Source organism: Pleurodeles waltl, chromosome 6 (assembly GCF_031143425.1).
Source record: "Pleurodeles waltl isolate 20211129_DDA chromosome 6, aPleWal1.hap1.20221129, whole genome shotgun sequence".
NCBI classification, from domain to species: Eukaryota; Metazoa; Chordata; class Amphibia; order Caudata; family Salamandridae; genus Pleurodeles; species Pleurodeles waltl.
Genome location: NC_090445.1, coordinates 1,638,398,904 through 1,638,417,761, shown reverse-complemented (window position 1 = coordinate 1,638,417,761; position 18,858 = coordinate 1,638,398,904). Strand labels below are relative to the sequence as shown.

The 18,858-nt window shown below is 41.1% G+C and overlaps 1 protein-coding gene across 1 annotated transcript in view; it reads right to left on the bottom strand.

The window, feature by feature from the left end:
- The window catches only part of RBM18 (RNA binding motif protein 18), a 174,770-nt gene that overhangs the window by 48,346 nt on the left and 107,566 nt on the right, over positions 1-18,858 (bottom strand). Inside the window, exon 5 of the mRNA XM_069241533.1 lies at positions 10,777-10,862. Within this exon, the coding sequence (XP_069097634.1) occupies positions 10,777-10,862 (86 nt within the window). The remainder of the gene's footprint in view (positions 1-10,776; positions 10,863-18,858) is intronic.

Here is an 18,858-nt window from a genome sequence, read left to right as displayed (position 1 = left end):
CACCAAAGGCCCATAGGGTAGGGTGCATGCTAGTTAATAAAGTAGGAATTGTGTACTTAAGTTTTATGTGTCCTGGAGGTGAAAACATTTCCAAAGTTGTTTTTAACTGTGACAAGCTGGCTCTTCCATAGGAAAACACTGGGTTACATTATAACACCTTATGTTTGAATCCAGTTTGGTAATAGCGAAAATAGAATTCAATGGCAAAGCCAGATTTTAAATTACTATTTTGAAAATATCACTTTTAGAACTTGGTACTTTTCTGCTTCAAGTCTGTGGTAGCAATTCTCTGTGATAATCCTCAGCTGTCGTTTGGAAGCCTGCTGTGAGATGTGAATTGCTTTAAGAAAAAGGAACAAAGGGGCCCTGGCTGGGAGAAGGTGTGACCTCCTGACATGAAGGACTGGGGGATATGATCATCAAACTCAAAGGGGTTGGCCTTGTCAGAGGCAGATGTAACTCGCTCCTAGGCCTGTCCCTACCATTGTCCCCATAGACAGAGTGGCACCAATCCCAATGAGGGGAAAACCTGTCTCAGGATTGGTTTTGTCGAGGGAAGTTTCTAATTTCCCTAGATAAACCTCAGGGGTGTGCCGAGACCTCTGACAAAGGTAAGAAAGATTATGAGATTCGGCCATGGTGGATTTAGGCAGAGCATGCCACTGTGTGATTGTTCAGGGTCAACCACCAGGAAATGATGTAAAAGTGGGTAGTGTTGCCCTGGGTAACCTTCCCCTATTGATTAGGTAGCCAACCCCACCCACAAGCTAGTGCCAGACATAAAGGTACCTGGATATCTTCTCCAGAACACCTCTGGACCTGTGGAAGACAGTAAAAGGACTGCACCTGCTGAACACCCTGGACATCAGAAAGAGGACTGCACCTACAGGAAACAGTGGAGAGAAACCCAAAGTGCTGGGCTGCTCCCACTTGTAACCTGAAGAGTGGTCTCCAAGGGATAGTTGGCTAAACTCCCGTTAAGGTCTAGGAGCACAAAAGCTCCAAACAGCTAAAGACTCTGCTGAGTCCAGCTGACTAATTTCAACCAGATTTTTCCTGGACCCTGCTGGTGACTTCTGGAAGATGGAGTCCTCATACCCAAATGGTGTTCAAAAGGTCTTGGACTCTTGGCTGGTGAAGAATGAGCTCTATTCCCCATCAAAAACAGCAAAACCGAAATGTTTTCCTAAGTTTTTCCAAGAAGAAATAACGGCTGCAATAGAACCCCTGCTGACCCGCTGCTGCCAGCGACGCATTGCAAGTCAACTCGCTGGTTAGCCCTGCTGAAGGAAGTTGGACTTCCTGAAAAGGTTTTAAGTTGGAATGTACAGGCTGACGTTAAGGAGTGGCTAACCGCTGACGAGAAATTCATAGCCACACACTTCCAACTTAGCCTGCTTGAAGCTTTCCCGCCATCGAGGACACAAGCCTCAAACTTCCGGCAAAAAATCAAGGCTTCCACAGAGGCCTGCGACGGCGAGCTCCCCCTCCTATCCATCTAGCACTCCGACCCATGGATGGCTTTGTCAACATATACTTCCTCCAACAAAAAAAGAAGACTAAGCTAGAAGCTAAACTTTCCACCTTACTGAACCTGGTCCCTGTAACTGACCTGGACTCCAACTGAGTCAGCCTTAACGTTTGACTGCCTGGTCTAGAGTAACCAGATACCCGTGGTTTGCGCTCTCCCCTTTTTGCTGTTAGAAACATCTAAAACTTTGAAAATTCATATCTCCGGTGTCGTTTCGCTCATTAAAATTTTCACTATTTTTATAAAGTATAGTGGGATTTTTATTTTGTTGTGTTTTCTACTTTTTAACTGTGTTGATATTGATAAATGGTCTACACATTTTTCCTAAGTTAAGCCGGAATGCTCTGTGCTTCAGCTACTAAGGGTTGATCTGCGGTTTAAATTACTAAGATCCAAGTGGACCTATTAAGAAATAGTACCAATAATACTTGAAGAGGACTACCATTCACTTCAACAAATAATCCACTTTCTCGCAGCTTCAAATCATGCTTGGATCTGAGACTGATGTCATACAGTTCTGAAACCAACATCTGCTTCCTGCAGGTGCAAAATGGCTTGAAGCCTGTAGTCTTCAGGAATGACATGTCCCTGACACACAATCACTGAAAAAACATTTTGGAAGTCAGTGAAGAACTGACAAATTCAGAAGCAGAGCTTGAGGGGCATGGACAAAAAAGGAACCAATGTTAGCTCAGGGGTGGTAGCTATCTCCAGATCTATCACATCTCTGCTGGAGATGGTCTAAACTGCTGCAGAGTCTCATAGCGCCATCTTCGGCATGATGGAGCGACTGCTTAAAAGTATCTAGATCCAGTCTGGCACCAGTAGGAATCCAAAAGATGAGGAATATACTTTTAGCAGCTTCCATCAGAAGCACATATTTTGACCTAAAGGAAAGACCGAAACATAACTAATTATCAGCTTAACAATTATTTTGTTAATTTACACCTTTCCTTGTTGAAAAATATCTATTTTAAGTGAACCATAAAACTCCTAAGGGATAATACCAAAACCGATTAATAAAATAAAATGAAAAACACAACATCACTAGAAAATTAGTTTATTTGTGCTGTAGAAAACTTAAACGCCTTTAAACAACTGGGCTCATCTTCACTGTCTGCCTTGCAAGGAAGAAGGTAGATAATTCACTTGCATCCGATTCTTGGCAGTTTATATGAAGTAGTTAGACGCACCACAAACCATATATGGTATATAATAAATTCATCAAATATTTACAGTTCTCTTTTAATTGTATTTCCATCCTAAACGTATATATATCTATATCAATATTTATGATCAATATTTATGTAAATGTGTGTGTATATATTTCTATATATAAATAACTTAGTGGTAGTCGTCACTAAGGGCCTCATTATGAGGCTGGCAGTCTTCAGACAGCCAGCCTCGCGGTGGCGGTCAGGAACGCCGCTGCTGTGGCTGTCCAACCACCACATTAAGACCCTAGCGGTCAAACCACCAGGGTTCCATCTGAACCACCGGAATTGGTGATCCCGACGGCCTCGTGATTGCAGAGATTGTAATCTGCAAGGGCAGGGCTGCATGCTGCACTGACTTGCAGATTATGACCTTGTTCTCCGACAGCCTTTTTATAGCAGTTTCACCACCATGAAAAGGCTGGCGGAGAGGTGCTTGCTGGTGCAGTCTGCAGGCCACATCTTGGCTGCCGGCTGGATTACTAGCTGGAGACAATGCTGTAGTCTCTTTTCTGCTAGGCCAGGGGTGGAAACCGAGGTTTCCATCTGTCGGCCTAGCAGGAAATTCCTAATAGGTCTGGCGGGGTGGTCGCCACTATGGTGCGGCCACCGTGTTGGGAGTTTGGCAGACGGACTTTCCCGTCCGCCAAACTCATAATGAGGGCCTCAGTAGTTACAGTTAGGACCAAGTTTCTATGGAAAAAGTTTTACTTCCCTGTATCTTTTGCGCTGGTTGATGAATCTTCCCAAAATTTCCCGCAAAAATTCAATGCTCACTTCAGCTGTAGTCTGGAAAGTTTTGAGGTGATCCATCAAGCGTGGGCAGAGAGAATGTTTAGCAACTCCCCGTCTGTGACAGAAATGCCGGCTCCTGCAGGAGGCAAGGAGCCGGCTGGGACCGCAGGGTCATTCAGGCTCCCCCCGCAGTGCCCAATGGTGATGCCTGGGCACCCTCCGGGGCACCCATGTGACATGGCCGGGCCATGAGGGATGAGTTTCCTGGGGCGAAGATAAGCCCCTCCCCTCAAAAAAAGATATATTTGAAGTCGGGCTCCATGGGATGGGGTGCCTAGGACCGAAAATTGGTCAGGGGAAGGGGGCCAAAGATTGGGAGTACATGGTTTACTGAGAATGTCAGACTTCATTGTCATACGGCTGAGAAAGATAGTGTCAATTGACAGGAAATATACTCCCTATAGGAAAATCATGAGAAAACAGTTTTCTATCAAACATGATTCATGAAATCCCAGCAGAAGTCTTTTTCACGGGGTAAAATCACCTTATAACACACCACAATTCCTAAAATTAGTATTGTACCATTAACAAATGATTTAAATTGTAACTACAATCTTATCACCCTTTATACTTTCTCTTTTTTTGTGATCTTCAAAACCTGCCACTTACTTCAATGCATTTCTATAGGGTCCTATCATGTATAACGGTTCCAAGATGGCTGCCTGCTCTTCCTTGTTGAATTACTGACAGCCAATCAGATCTCACCATGAGATCTGCCCATAGGCTCCGCCCAGATATCTATACTAACTCTAAAACTACAAAACAGATTCACACCAAATAATAAAAAGCACGCTATGCCCACCAAGATCTAGCTTCCTGCCAAATTTGGTGTAATTCAGTTCAGCGGTTCGGGCTTTGGTTGTGTCTAAAGACCTTATGAGAAAATGCATTTTGGAAGCCCCCCTTTTTCCCAGCCCCTGCTTGATTAATCACTCTGAAACTTTCAACACAGCAGCTGGACTGACTCTCATACTAGTTTTGAAAATTCAGTGAAACTGGTCCTAATGCAGGTAGGTAATATTAATATATATCTATATTCATCTATCCAGCTATATATTTATATATATTACCTGGTGGCGGTCGCGGTCGCCACTAGATAGTTATAGTTAGGACCTAGTTATTATAGAAAAAGCATTTTTTGTTTTGCTAATAACTTTGGTGCCGCTTGATGAATCTTCACAAAATGTTCCCAAAAAATAAGACGCTCACACCAGCGTCTGTCTGGAAAGTTTTGGGGTGAGCCATCATGTAGGGGCGAGAAAAGGGGAGTGTTCCAAAACACTTTTCCCCCACGCATTTTTCCATAGGGATTTTGAACATGAATAGCACCCGAACCACCGGAGGGAACTACACCAAATGTGGCAGGAAGGTAGCTTTTGGTCCAGAAAACCACCTTCAGCCTGCTAATTACCCCACAAATTGCGGCACTCATGACATCCTTGATAATATCACTGATAATGTAATATCTACAGTAAACATTCTCATGAAAAAACTGTGCATGGCAGGGGCACGAGTTAGTCACCTTAGGGCACGAGTTATAGTTACTTGAGATCACTCTCACTGTAACAGGTGAAATTCTATGGTTTTGTATGATTAAAATGTGAGCCTAACTATAACGTCCCTGTAATCTTTGGTCAAGTTGGGTCTTGCTGTGCATGGAAAGTTTCGGGATGATAGGTCAAGCAGAGGCAGAGAAAAAAAAAGGGGGGTTGGAGACTGGGTGTTAAAAAAAAGAGAAAAAAAATATATATATTTCCCGTATTAATTCCTCTCTTTAGACACGCCTGCAGCCCGAACCACTGGATGGAATCACACCACATTTTGGTAAAAAGATAGCTTTAGGGCTGCAAAGTACTCTTCTTTAAATTGGTGTACATCTGTTCAGTAGTTTTTGAGATATTAAAGGGAAAATAAATTAGTATATCAATGGACGCAGATCTAGGAGAGATCTCCTGGAGAGATCTGATTGGCTGCCAACACTTAAAACAAGAAGTGTTGGCAGCCATTTTGGGACTCTGCCCAAATACTATGTGAGCAGGAAAAGAGATAAAAACATTGCTCCTGCTCGCAGGGAGCTGCTATTTGCTGCAGCTCTCTGCATGCAGGAGCAATACTGGCTCCTGCATGAGATGGGAGCCGGCTGGGACTGCAGGGAACATATGGCCAGGCCCCATCTGATGGGGTCCCAGTGGCCGAAATCCCTCCATTAAAAAAAATTAAGTATTTGGCCCGAGGAAGTGGTGGTCCCCGGGGGGTTGCTTGTGCAGGCCTGAAAAAAATAATAAAAATGTTACTAGATCATCAGGTCTAGTAACAAGAATCATCTACATACCTGTAATGTACTTGACCCGTAAACTGGTATCAAATTGTGTAATCCAAGGCAAATATTTTCAGGAAAGATTCCCGTAGTTAAAGAATTATTGATGATTCTTCTTACTGGTGTGGCAGCAGAGGTAGATAAAATAATATTCTTGAAGATGTGTGGTGGACAAGGGTCAGAAGGTCAGCTGGAAGGCCTGCTTGCTTTGACCAGATCCATCAATCCACTTTGTGATATTTGTTTGAAGGAGTGCAGAGGATGGGTTGGCTTACTCTTGGAGAGGATTTTTGGAAGCAGGTTGGCGCTAGTGGTTTTCTTTTGTTTTAATTAGGAGTCCAACATGTCTGCCTTGCTTCTGTACTGATTTGCTAGTTTGTCTGCAAAATCTTGAGTAATGGGATGAGTTCCTTCCATGCATTTAGGTTTGGGAAATTTGTTGAGAATTTTATAAAATTCTTTATTTGCAGATATAGCATTTTGAATTCTGTCTGAGTAGTACTTTTTTTTTTTTTTTTTTTTTTTTTTAGCTTTTTTGATTGTTGGTTTGCATATTATGTTAAATTTGCGTAGCTGAAGTATGTCTTGAATGTTGTTGGATTTGAGCCAGGTGTTGCTGCCTTCTGATTTGTTGCTTTATCTTTTTTATTTCTGTATTTCTCCAAGGTGCTCGTTTTATTTTGTCCTGTTTAGTTTTTCCTAGTGGTCTTAGGATATCGAAAGCTTGTAGTAGCCACTTGTAAAGTTTTTGAACAGAATGTATTCTTTCTAGATCTTTGTTGGCTGTTAGTTTTGTTTCTAAGTGTTCAAAATTTAGTTTGTTCCATGGTCGGTAGGTGGATGTATGTACGGTGGTCTTCGGTGAGTTGAAGTGGGGTGTTTTAAGTTGGAAAGTTACCAAATTGTCATCTGACCATGACTGGTGTGATGCTTCGAACGGTAACTAGTACTGGGTCTGCAAAAACAACATATAGGATGTGTCCAACGATGTGTGTGGGATTTTGTACAAATCGGATGTGGGTTCAATGTGACTACGCCAGTAAGGGTAGCTTTTGGTTAGGGCATATTGGGTTTGTCAAAACATATGTTTAGGTCTCCAAGAATGCATAGGTTGGAGTATAGTGTTAGAAGATTTGAAACTGTGTCTAGAAATGTGTCTGGGAATGTAGAATTGCTAGATGGTGGCCTGCAAAGGAGGAAGAAGTTAAAGGAGGACGTTGGTGTAGGGTTGCATCTGGTGAGGAGGGCCTCACAACCTTATATGGAGATGTTGTCTGTTTTGCTGAGATTTATTGCTTGTTTGAACATAACAGCTAGTCCACCTCCTTTTTTGCCTATATGGGTTTGTGTGATGGTTTGATAGCCTGGAGGAACAGCTTCATGCAATACTAGGGCCACGTCATCTCCCAACCATGATTCAGTTATGAAGAGTAAGTCAGATTGTGTATTAGTGAGTAGGTCGTAGATGTTGTACTTGTTTTTAGAGAATGATCGAGCATTTATATGTAGGCAGTTCAGAGATTGTGTTTTGGTTGGGATGTGATTTTGTTTTTTAGAGGAGTTAGCTGTATATTTTGGACGTGTAGCAGGTGTGTCAGTCTTGATATTAACTGTATGAGGCTCATAATAGTGTTTTTTTTCTATATCGTGTTCCTGGTCCAGCAGGCTTAGAACACATTTTGTTGGGTCTACGTGTGTTGCTGGTGGTGATGGTGGTTGAGAGGGAGATGGTGAGTTGTGTTGTTTTTCTAGAGTAGCCTTGTTGTGTGATAGACACTGGGATGCAAAATTGTTAAGACTGGCATGTTGTATAATTTGTTTGCATATGTTTAGGGTAAAAGGAGTATGGGTGAGGGGTGCTGGTGGAGCATGTGGGTCATCTTGTAAAGCTCTAAATTGTGCAATGGATGAGAGGCGGGTCAATGAATGTTGCTTTGCTGGGGTGTTTGTGGTAGATGTTCGTGAAGAATGTGAATTTTGGAGTAAAGTTGGTTTTGGATTATTTGTGTAGTCAAGAGGGTGGGATTGAGTGTGATAGAAAGTACTTTGAAAGTGTGTGTGATTTTGATGTGCTGGTGTGTGTGTGTGTGTGTTGCTTTGATTTTGTGGAGTAGTGAGAGGAGATATGGTTGTAGTGTTTTTTTAGAATGATTTCTATGTGAGTTACTAACGCTGATGAGTGGTGTTTGAAAGGTATAAGGGTTGGTGATGGGTTTTGGAGAAGAGTATGTTGTGACTAAGAGGATGGACAAAAGTTATGATTGTTTGTGTTAGATTTGATCACTGCAAGAGGTAATGTGTGGTGGTTTAGAGTGCAAGGAATCGATAGCTGTGTGTAATTGGCAAACGGAGGAGGAGGGTGTTTTTGGATGGTGAGATGGAAGGCTGAGTATGGGTTTCATTATTATTAGAAAAAGGGGTCTGTTAAGAGAGAGTAGAGGAAATGCAGTGATGTTTTGTATGAACAGAGAACGTGTGACCGGATGCATTATAGTTTTGTATAATGTAGTTTTGTGTTGTGTTTGTAATGTGTGGATGTGTTAGTGGTATGGGACAGTTCTATTTTTGTGTGAGAATGAAGGTGTCATAGTGTTGCAGTTGGGGTAGAATTCAGTATAGGTGCGGTTTGTGCAGCTTTGCTGTGGTTTTTGAGACACTGAGATCTGTATGAGGTTTGTTTGTGGTGTATGTGTAGAATGCATTTGCTGATATTGTGTTTGGATGTCGGAGGATATGGAGGGATTAAGGTCCTTTCTGAAAATTTAAAATTAGGCAGCATCTCTGGCCCTAGGCCCGACCAGTCCTAAACAGGCAACTGTCCTTCTCTTCTCCACCCTTAGTCTCAAAGCCTGGGCTGAGACGCCCCAAGATTTAGGATTAACTAGCCCTATTGGCCAATGGAACCCTAGACCTAACCCTAACCAATCAGAATCCTAACCCTAAACCCTATAGCCAATGGGAGACCTAGCGATATCAACCAATCACAACCCTAGCCCTAACAGCCAATCAGAGTGGTAACCCTAAAACCTTAGTCCAAAAGGAACCCCAGCCCTAGGGTTAGGCTCTAGACTCTTACTCCAGTAGGAAACCCTAGCCCTAGAGGCAATCAGAACACAAATCCTAAACCCGTAAACCAACAGAAATACTAGCCCCAACAACCAATAGAAACGTATATAAGGGCCAAGTTACCTTAAACCCAGGCCCCTGCGGAAGGAAGGATGGAGGTGCTCCTCCATTCAGAATCTCCTCAGATACAGATAGGCACAATCCACAATTCCAAGCAAGCAGATTCTACTTTTCAGGTAAGGGACAATTTTGAAACCACTGAAATACTGCTTGTCACACAACTCAAATATATCACTTTTTCAAGCCTAAAACAAGTGGTGCATACACTTTCCAAATAAAGTTTAAACCGTAGAGCAGATTAAGCAGTCTTGGGGTTGCGGGTGTTAGCAAAATGCAGTCTGTGTGAAAAACTAGGGGGGGGAAATTCAAACAGTCACAGTGATCACACATTGCACCAGGGAGTTTTAATGAATTGTGAGAGCACTAAAGGGTGTTGGATATTTCTTTGCTCTACCCGTAAATATATATGAAGTAGGCCAAGGTTCTGAAAAAAGTATTTTTGCTTGCTCAGTCAAACAAAATTTAAAAATAAAAAGTGCGATATTTTTTGGTTTGCAAAAACATGGGGGCTATTCACAAAGGTAAACTTACATACATGTAAATCTACATGTGTAATTTTGCTCCTAAACTTTTTTGTACATTTAATACTTTCGGCTATTCACCATATATGACTTTACTAAAAATGCAGTATTTCATGTCTTCATCCCCAAATTCATGAGGTGGAGACTAATCATTGTAAAGTTACACCTTCCAGCTTTTTTTAAGTAGGCAGAGATTTCCACCACTGGGGCAAAGTATAAAGTATAAGGAATTTGTATACATTTTATTAAACTTTTAAAAAATAGTCAATTAGATATGATAAATATTAATGTAAAGTAATTTTATATATTTAATTGAATGTAGAACAAAACAAAACATGCTACCTAACAACTTAACTTTTAATTTTCAATTAAATGCTTTATTAATGTACATATATGAAAAGTATTTACAAAGAAATCCGACCTAAAATAAAATGTTTTTTTTTTTATGGATTACACATGAATAAAGTTATGTATGAAATTAAATTAACATAATTCTTAAGTTACACTTATTTTTTAAATTAAAAAGGTTATTAAATATTTATAAATAAAGAAATGTTTTAATTTGATATAATTTAACATTTAATTACATCTACATATATATTTGTAAGAAGACACATTAAATTAATTTACTTTAACAATACTTCCTATGGGGTGTTAATTTAAGTCTTTACCACTATTATTTTTTTTTTTTTTTTTTAATGGGAGGGCATTGCAGTGGCAGTGGTTAGCCATTTAAGGTGCTGGAATTATTCCAGGTCTGAGCAGCAGCACATTCATTAGTGTTTTTTGTCTTTTTTGACTCTATTAACTTTAGAAGTATAGTTTGTGAATAGGAATGGGATTGTTCTTTTATGCCCAGGCTTCCCCCTCCCTACGCTTCCCTTAATCTGCCCTTACTCCTGCCTAAACCCCTCCCATTTAGTAGTATGTATTTCCCATTTGCCAACCACTGCCCCACCCACATTTACTAAAATGTAGGCGTAAGTGTGCAGAGATCTCTGCATAGATAAGATATGAGAGGTGAGAGGTGGAGACCACCACATGAAGGTTACTGAACAGCATTTTGTAGTACATGAGTAGCACTACTGTAGGTAGCAGGTCTCATGAATTAATAATTAAATTATTGAAAGATGTTGTGTGAAAAAAAAATCATTCATCAGCATCTCTTTATATTGATACCTCATTTTGCACATTTTTGTCAGGATAGGTTACCTTAAATTAGACTGCGTTGGTTCAGTACTGGATGAGGGCTCGAGGCTGATCGGAAGAATCTTCTCACTCTTATGGTTATCGTATCTCTACAGAAAAACAAAAAACACATTTTCTACAGTCTCCGGTCCAAAGAAGTGGCCTAACAAAACACATCAAAATGCCTGTACGTGTCCCAATTTACCAGGTCCTGGAACTGCAGGTGAGTAGCTCTCGCTAACTGGGTGCATGCATCACTATGGTTCACATCATTCCCTTGGACACAGTAAATAATATGGCTGTGATGTCACAATCAAACTCGAAATACTTTTCTTCTATCCCACCAATAGGGACTGCTCACTCAAACAATTTGATTAATTATTTATACAGTGCAACATTCACCCTGAAAGGCATCTTTGCGTTAAAACGAATATAGACAATAAAGGAAGTAACAAAACTGGGAGCTGAACAATAACCCTGAAATCACCAGAAGGAAGAATCAACAAATCAGGAATATGTTTATTGCTTTTCTAAAAGCTGTGGGATTTTTAAAGCAACAGATTTAAATTGGAAAATTGCTTCAATGTTTGGGACCTCAATATCAAAGTGTGAGACATCCAGTATCTGAACACTTTAATTGCAGTATTTACTTACGTTAGTGGTAGTCACACAGCCTTTGCTGTCACCAAGGTATGAAGTGTGTTCCTTTTCCCTAAAAAAAAAAGTCTACATTGCAGGTTCTACTTTCTATGCTCCCCTAATTTAGCACATAGAAGTAGGCTTTAGGGTGTTAGGTTTTAAATGATATATTAAGTATGTTAGTAATGTCCATTTAATTCTGGTTGTTCACAACATGCCAATTTTGTGTTTTTATGATATCATGTGTGGTTAGTTTAGATTTACTGACAAACAGGTTCACCCTGTTGCAACAAATTCTTTTAATTCAAAAGTGTCCATTATTCTTAGAACTATTTGCATGTGTGATATTGTATAGAGTAAACGTCGTTTGTTTCTGATACCATGGTGCCCCAGATTTCGGTTCAGGGATTGTTAGTAACACAAAGGCAATTAAAACACTTCACCGATGTACTGGTTCTGCGGGGCTAAAATAATCTGTCTTTCACATTCAGCGTTAGTACATTGAACCAAGTTCATACGTGTCACCCATGGTTGGGAAAGCAGTCCTTGTGGAGCTACGCCAGAGTTGTAATTTAGGCAACAAAGCTAACTTTTATGAGCATCAGTATCAACCTGGATTTCAGCAGCAATACTCAGTCAACAAAATATTAGCCCTGGATCATTTCAAAACTATACATTTAACTTTGGATTATTATTCAACAAAGTAATGATGTTTGGCAGCAAGAAGCATGGATGCACCAACATTTTTCAGTAACAAGCCACCTGGGTTTCATCAGGTCTGCTATTTCTGGGTTCGGCCTGTCTTTCACTATATTTTCAATATGTTTGTATTCCCTAAAGCTGTTTTATCTTGGCATATAATGTACTCAAATTGCTAAAATTGACAATACCCATTAGATTGTTTGCCTGCAGAAAACATCAATCCTTACCACAATCTTTATTTAAATATAAAAGTGTTCCTATTGAAAGTCTGTCCATTGAGAGATGGTCGTATTTTCTGCAAATGAGAGCTTTACAAAAGTGTATTTGTTATCTGATTCAGATTCTATTGAACATACTCCAAGTATGTAGCGCTGGAAGAAATAACCCAGAAGCTTTAAAATTAAGGACATATTTAAACTGGTCTTTAAAACACACAATCTGTGTCCTTGAAGCTATTCATCCAAATGTGATGATTTGCTCTCAAGGTCATGAATGTCTTTCTCCAACCCCTAACCAATGGATGGCGAGATGTGCTCATTTAAATAAACCCCACACTTGCCAACTAGAGCTTTTTTCATTCTACCTTGACTTCCAAACATAGAGCTAAAACTGCTATATAAGGTTGGCATTAGCACTTCGTATTTCTCAAAGTTGGTGTGTGTTTATGAGGCTAGAGTACTTCATGAAACTCACACTTTAATTTCATGAGAGAAAGGGCTGTCATACAGTGTGAGTATGAAAACCACATCATATTTCAGAAAGGTAATGGGAAAAAAGGAAACTTTGACAAACCAGGTGAAAACTAAACACATACTCAAAACAGGGGGGCTTTTAGAGTGTGCGGAGGCATCAGAGTGCACAGGATAAATGGATGATTGCTGACCACCTGCAAACACCAGTGTGCAAATACACTAAAGAAGCATTTAAAATGCAATAGGTCTCACATTTTCTTGAGTTAGAGCTACAGGCATTGTAAATTCATAACTGGACTTTTCTTGCCACATAAATTGGTCAACTGTGCCTCATAATTTCATTTTTTCTTGCCATATAATTCCAGTGGCCCGGCATTTAACTAAAGCACTACCATTAACCTTCTTCCTCCGTTTTAAAACATGTACAATTATCATATAAACCTTTAGCAGAAATACACTTTGGCATTGGAGGGTAATGCTCAAAACACCATGACAAATATAATTAGGGACGGATTGGAGGATGAAAGGAAAGAGGGAGTCGGGAGTAAAGATGGAGAAGATAAGTTGCATAGGAATGGTGTCACGGGCCCTGGAGTAAGGAAGGAAAATGGTTGACTGGAATTTCGGTAGGAAACTAGAGCATTAATTAGAGTTGAGTGAAGTCCGTAGGTCTCTGGGGCCCCAGAGCCACTGCACCTGTTCCTCCACTGATAACTAGGAATCAGGAGAGAAAGCAGCTAGGGCAGAAGAAGAGACGCAAAGGGAATACAACAGACAAAAGGAAGAAAGAGAAGGGGGTCACAAAGAAATAAAAGAAAGAAGGGAAAGAAAGAAAAAAAAATGAAAACACAACTAAGAAGAAATAGAGCAAATGTGCGAGACAAAACAAAAAAGGGAATGAAGCTAGCGAACGAAAGATAAAGAGGGAAAAATAATGAAAGAAGTGTGAAAAGAAAGAGAAAAATGAACAGTTAGAGAAAAAAATAGAGATGATGAGAGAAACAAGCAGAGAAAGGACAAGGGCATGTACGTACTGACATTTTCCACAGAATGGGAAAACCACTGACACTTCGGGTCCCGACAAGTAACTTGAGGCTTTCACATACAGATGGGAAAAAGGGATTTATAGTAAAACGTGAATAGACAGATAAAGATAAGAAAAACACCAGAGAAAGGAAGGAAGACAAATCTAAAAAAAAAAAAAAAAGTGAAGGACGCATATTGAGTCAAAGGAAAGAGAAAATAAAAAAAGACAAAGAAAGAATGAAGGGAAGAGAAAAAATAGCGAAAGTATGAACTCCTGATGAAAAAAGAGAGGAACGAAACAAGGAAAGAAATATCCAAGTTTTTGCGAGTTTGAAAGAGGAGGTAGGAGAGGTAAATAAATTTTAAAAAAAGGGACAGGAGTAGAAATAAACAGTTGAAAGAAAGAGCGAAACTATTAACGTGTGGATTTTAAGAGCTGGAAAGAGAAACGTGGGGGAGAAAGAGAACATTGAGAGTAAACAAAGTAAAGCAAAGAACAGATTTAGATAGGTGAAACAGACCCTTCCAAATAAAGATGTGTAATGATATTTGTGTTTTGACCACTGACTCCACATTGCACTTAGCCTAGCAGCACACCGTCACATTAGTGACCACCAACTTCATTTTTGCCTATTGATTTTATTTTAGCATTAGCGCCCGCCACGTTAAAAGCTACAAGTTTTTTTCCATGCCCATGTTGTACAATGTGTTTTTTCCTCATGTTTTTATTCTGCGTGTCTGCGTGTTCTTTTTCAACAAGGGCTTAGGCTGATAAGAATGTGCTAGGATGATGTTTATGTTACGGCGGGAAACTGACTTGAAGTAGCCGGCATTTTTTAATAATAAACTTACGGAGTGGGAGGGGGTTTCTAGAATTCTCTCTGGTTTGTTTAAAGTATATAAGAGGCTGAGACTAGATGGACTGGGGAGTGACTCAGATCTCAGACATGCTCAGGACACTGAGGTGTCTCATCCTTCGCATGAGGATAATTGATCTCTCGCTCCACGATCGATTCTGGCATCGTGCGGTGTGTTGCTGATAAGGAGGGAGATGACGCAGATTTACTGGTACCTCATGGTGATGCACTTTTTAATTCTTGTTATCTGCTTTGCACTGTGGCATATATACATATATACATATATATATATATATATATATATATATATATATATATATATATATATACACACACACACACACACACATATATATATATTTGCTGTCTATATTACAGTGGAGAATCATTTGTACATGTTTTTATTTAATTGCTGTGACCATTTTTAAAAGTGTGCTTTCAGCATGCTAATCTTCCTCCACGAACCTTGGAGAGTGGTTTAATAAATGTATTTATCGTACAGAGAGTTGGATTCCAAAGATTTTTTGTCAGTGCATGAGTGTTTCATCTCGGTCCATAGTGAAGCAAAACAAGATGGCAGCTAAGAATAGATTTAATTGGCTCCCTTACGTCCTCAAACAGAAGTCAGTGTGTGGAACAGCAGGGGGCACTGCAGAACAGGAGAAGATGCATTAGCAGAATTGTATATGAACCCCAATACAGCCATATTGGGTCGCCTCAGATCAGGATTGGGGGTATAGACAGAGCAGTGTTCTGGCCCAGTGCTGGAATAACAGAAAGGCAGTGGTGGGGAATTAGAAACAGAGTGCTGTGTAATTCCTGGTATTGGAATAATGGGGCATTGCAGGGTAGGGCTGAGGTGCACTGACAGAGTTGTATTAGGGATGCAGTACTGGAATATTAACGGGCACACAAGGTCAGAAGTGAGGTATGTTAATGGAGCCTGTGTGGAACCTAGTATTGGCGTGTCAGTGTTGCTGAGTGTTAGCCTGGAGGTGCCCTAGCGAAGCTGCAAATGGGGCTGAGCATGGGAGTGGCTTTGTTTCTGAACCACAGAAGCAATGGCTGTGGGTGTTAACAGTGAGATGAAAAGTGCACTGAATGTAAGAATTGATGGATTCTGGCGAAGCTGTGGTGGGTTCCCATCAACAATGGCATTGGATGTCAGACTTGAGGTGCACTGGATGCGCTGTGTTTTGGCCTTTTGGGTTCAGTACTGGCTTGGCAATGGGAATGAATAATAGAACTGAGCTGCTGTAATAGAACTGTATTTGAGCAGGGTCCCGGTTTTGAAAAGGAAGTAACCTCGCAGGGGTAGAACTGAGGTGCACTGATGGAGCTATGCTTGAGGTCCCAGTACTGGAACAGCAGTGTGTACTAACTGTAAGAACTGAGGTGCTATGACAGACAGCGTGTGTTGGGTCTGGCATGGCTGAGGGGCTTGGAGTGTGTGAACTGAGGTGCACTGAAGGAGCAGTGAGTGGGATGCCAGTTTGGAGCAGAAGTGGGCACTATCTCTAAGGATTGCGAAGCCCTGGTAGAGGGGGGTGCCTAGGCTATAAGCAATTACAAGCGATCATCCGCCCTGGGGACTACAGGCAGGCACCCTTGGTAAAGAAAATCCAAGTCAAGGAAGGGCGGGAGCCAGGCAGCTGAGAGAGGGTGCAGAAAGCCCACAAAGACCAAAAGTGACCAAGATAACAGCCCGATGTATAGCCTAGTTTACAGCTAAACTCTGAGAAAGAATGCTCTGCAAATGAAAATGGAAGCTTCCCTGGACAGGAGCAGGAAATAAAGTAAAAAACAAAATCCCCTACAGACCTGATAAACAGAATAAAGCGTAATTATACAGTAGTTGGTCCCTGCTCCCAGACAGAAGAAAGAGGACAAAGAGGCATGACTGATCACTAGCAAGCAAGGATCTTTAAATGACACTGAAACTAACAAATGAAATAGCTGTAAGCTTACAGAAGAAGTATACTTAAAAGTATACAAGAGGTCACACGCTTACCCTCGACCTAAAAAGGAAAAAGAAAACATGCACACTACAACTTTAATTCAAAGTGGCATATTGTAATCATTAGCAATGCAGTCTAGACAAAGAAAGGCACTTTCTCAGCGTACGTCAGGACATTAGCTGCAAAACAAAGCATTCAACTGCAATTTCTGAAAACTTATCATAAAGCAACTGCCAAATACAAGACGGTCATTTGAAGAAAGTATATGCTCTACATGTGGAATACAACTTTGTGATTTCAACCTTTCTGGCCGTAAAGATCATCCACTCTGTAGATTTACAGAGACCAGGTGCCAGTAGAGTACATATCACAACAACATAAACATCAAAATATACACACACTGCTTTTACCTGGAATCATTTCCATTTCTACAATGTCGATTACTAAAAACAAACTTTATGTTTGAAAGCTTCAATTTAATTTTATAGTGTTAAATCTATCGCAGGCCTGTATAAACCCTCTATGTAGACCTACTGGGGAAGCACCCAATGTAGCTGTATAAACTGCATATAAAAGTGCCTTCCGGGTAAACCAACTGCATAGAAACATCAATGTGTAAGACCAAGAAAGAAGCTGGACAAAAGAGCAGCCTGAGCCAGCTCTCCAGTTTACTTTATTTTGCATGCTGCAACCTCATTTCACAAAAGCTATAGCCTAATCCCTCTCTACTGTTGCTGACCAGCTCAGAGTAGCCACTCCTAACATTATTTATTCTGAACAAAGGGACTAATGAAAATAATTAGTCTTTAAAATTTGAATTACAAAAATAGTTTAGGCATTAGGAAATTCAATATTAAAATAACCATTAAGCTGTCTGTTATTGGTGTTACGTGGTACTTGTAAGCAAGCTCTTGAGCTTTAAGTGCACACAACGTAACCCCAATAACCCCACCCTGCACATGTGGCTCTCCTCAGCCTACACCTCAATGTCTATCACAGACCTTACCCTCTTAAATGTGGCACCACGAATCTTATAGCAAAACATCTTCTACAGCATCTTAGGTCCATGAACCCTACCACCAATGAGGTAGATGTCTTTATTGAAAAGATCTAACACTCAGTTTTTTGGGGCATGACAGGATGCTATGGTTACTGTTGATGTACGTATGTTCTGGCCCTATATGTTAATAAATAAATGATCCATATTTAAGGCATTAAGGTGGTCATTACAACCCTGGCGGTCGGTGTTAAAGCGGCGGTAAGACCGCCAACAGGCCGGCTGTAAAAAATGTGCAATTACGACTGTGGCGGAAAGCGCCCATTTAACACTCCGACCGCCACGGCGGTACAAACAAACAGCGCAGCGGTCACCGCCAACAGACAGGCGGAGGACAAAGTACCGCCCACAGTATCACAACCTAACAATTCGCCACCTTTTCCCGGGCGGTTTCACCGTGGATAAAAACACGGCGGAAACAGGATTCCGAAGGGAAAACACTCATCTCTACACAGCCCACGAGGAACTAGGACACCATGGAGCCGGAACTCCAAATTCTCCCTGCAATAGTCTTCCTGCTCCTCTACCAGGAGCACGAAAGCCGGCGAAGAAGACCACAGTGAGTACTGCACCTACGACACAGGGGAGGGGGGAGGGAAAAAACAGAGACACACACATGCAATACCCCCACCCCCACCCTCACCCACTACAATACACACACTAATACATATTTATACATGATAGTTACCCCCCCGCAGCCCCCCCAGAAGAATGCAAAGACAAAAGGAAATGAGTGTAACCATAGAAATATATTAAAAGCAAGTATGCAAAAAAATATATATACACCATTAACAAAATATACACCAAGCATGGTAGTCCAGGTAGTGCTCCAATTAAGTCTGTGGAACACTGGGCCCACACGGTATGTGCGAGGCCCACACAAGATCCCCGACCATGACGGAGAGAACACTTCAGGGGCATCAGAGAGCAAGAAAACAAGCAACTCAGGGGGAGGGAAAGGGGGGGCACCTCAGCCGGTTGAGTGCACAACGCCAAATCCACGAGAGGGCCACATGCCCACTGTTCAATCTTGGGGAGTGCAAAGCCACAGTCTCTCAAGTCTCTACAGTGGGTGGGTTGCCCACTGCCATATCCTGGGGAGTGCAAAGCCACAGTCTCTCAAGTCTCTACAGTGGGTGGGTTGCCCACTGCCATATCCTGGGGAGTGCAAAGCC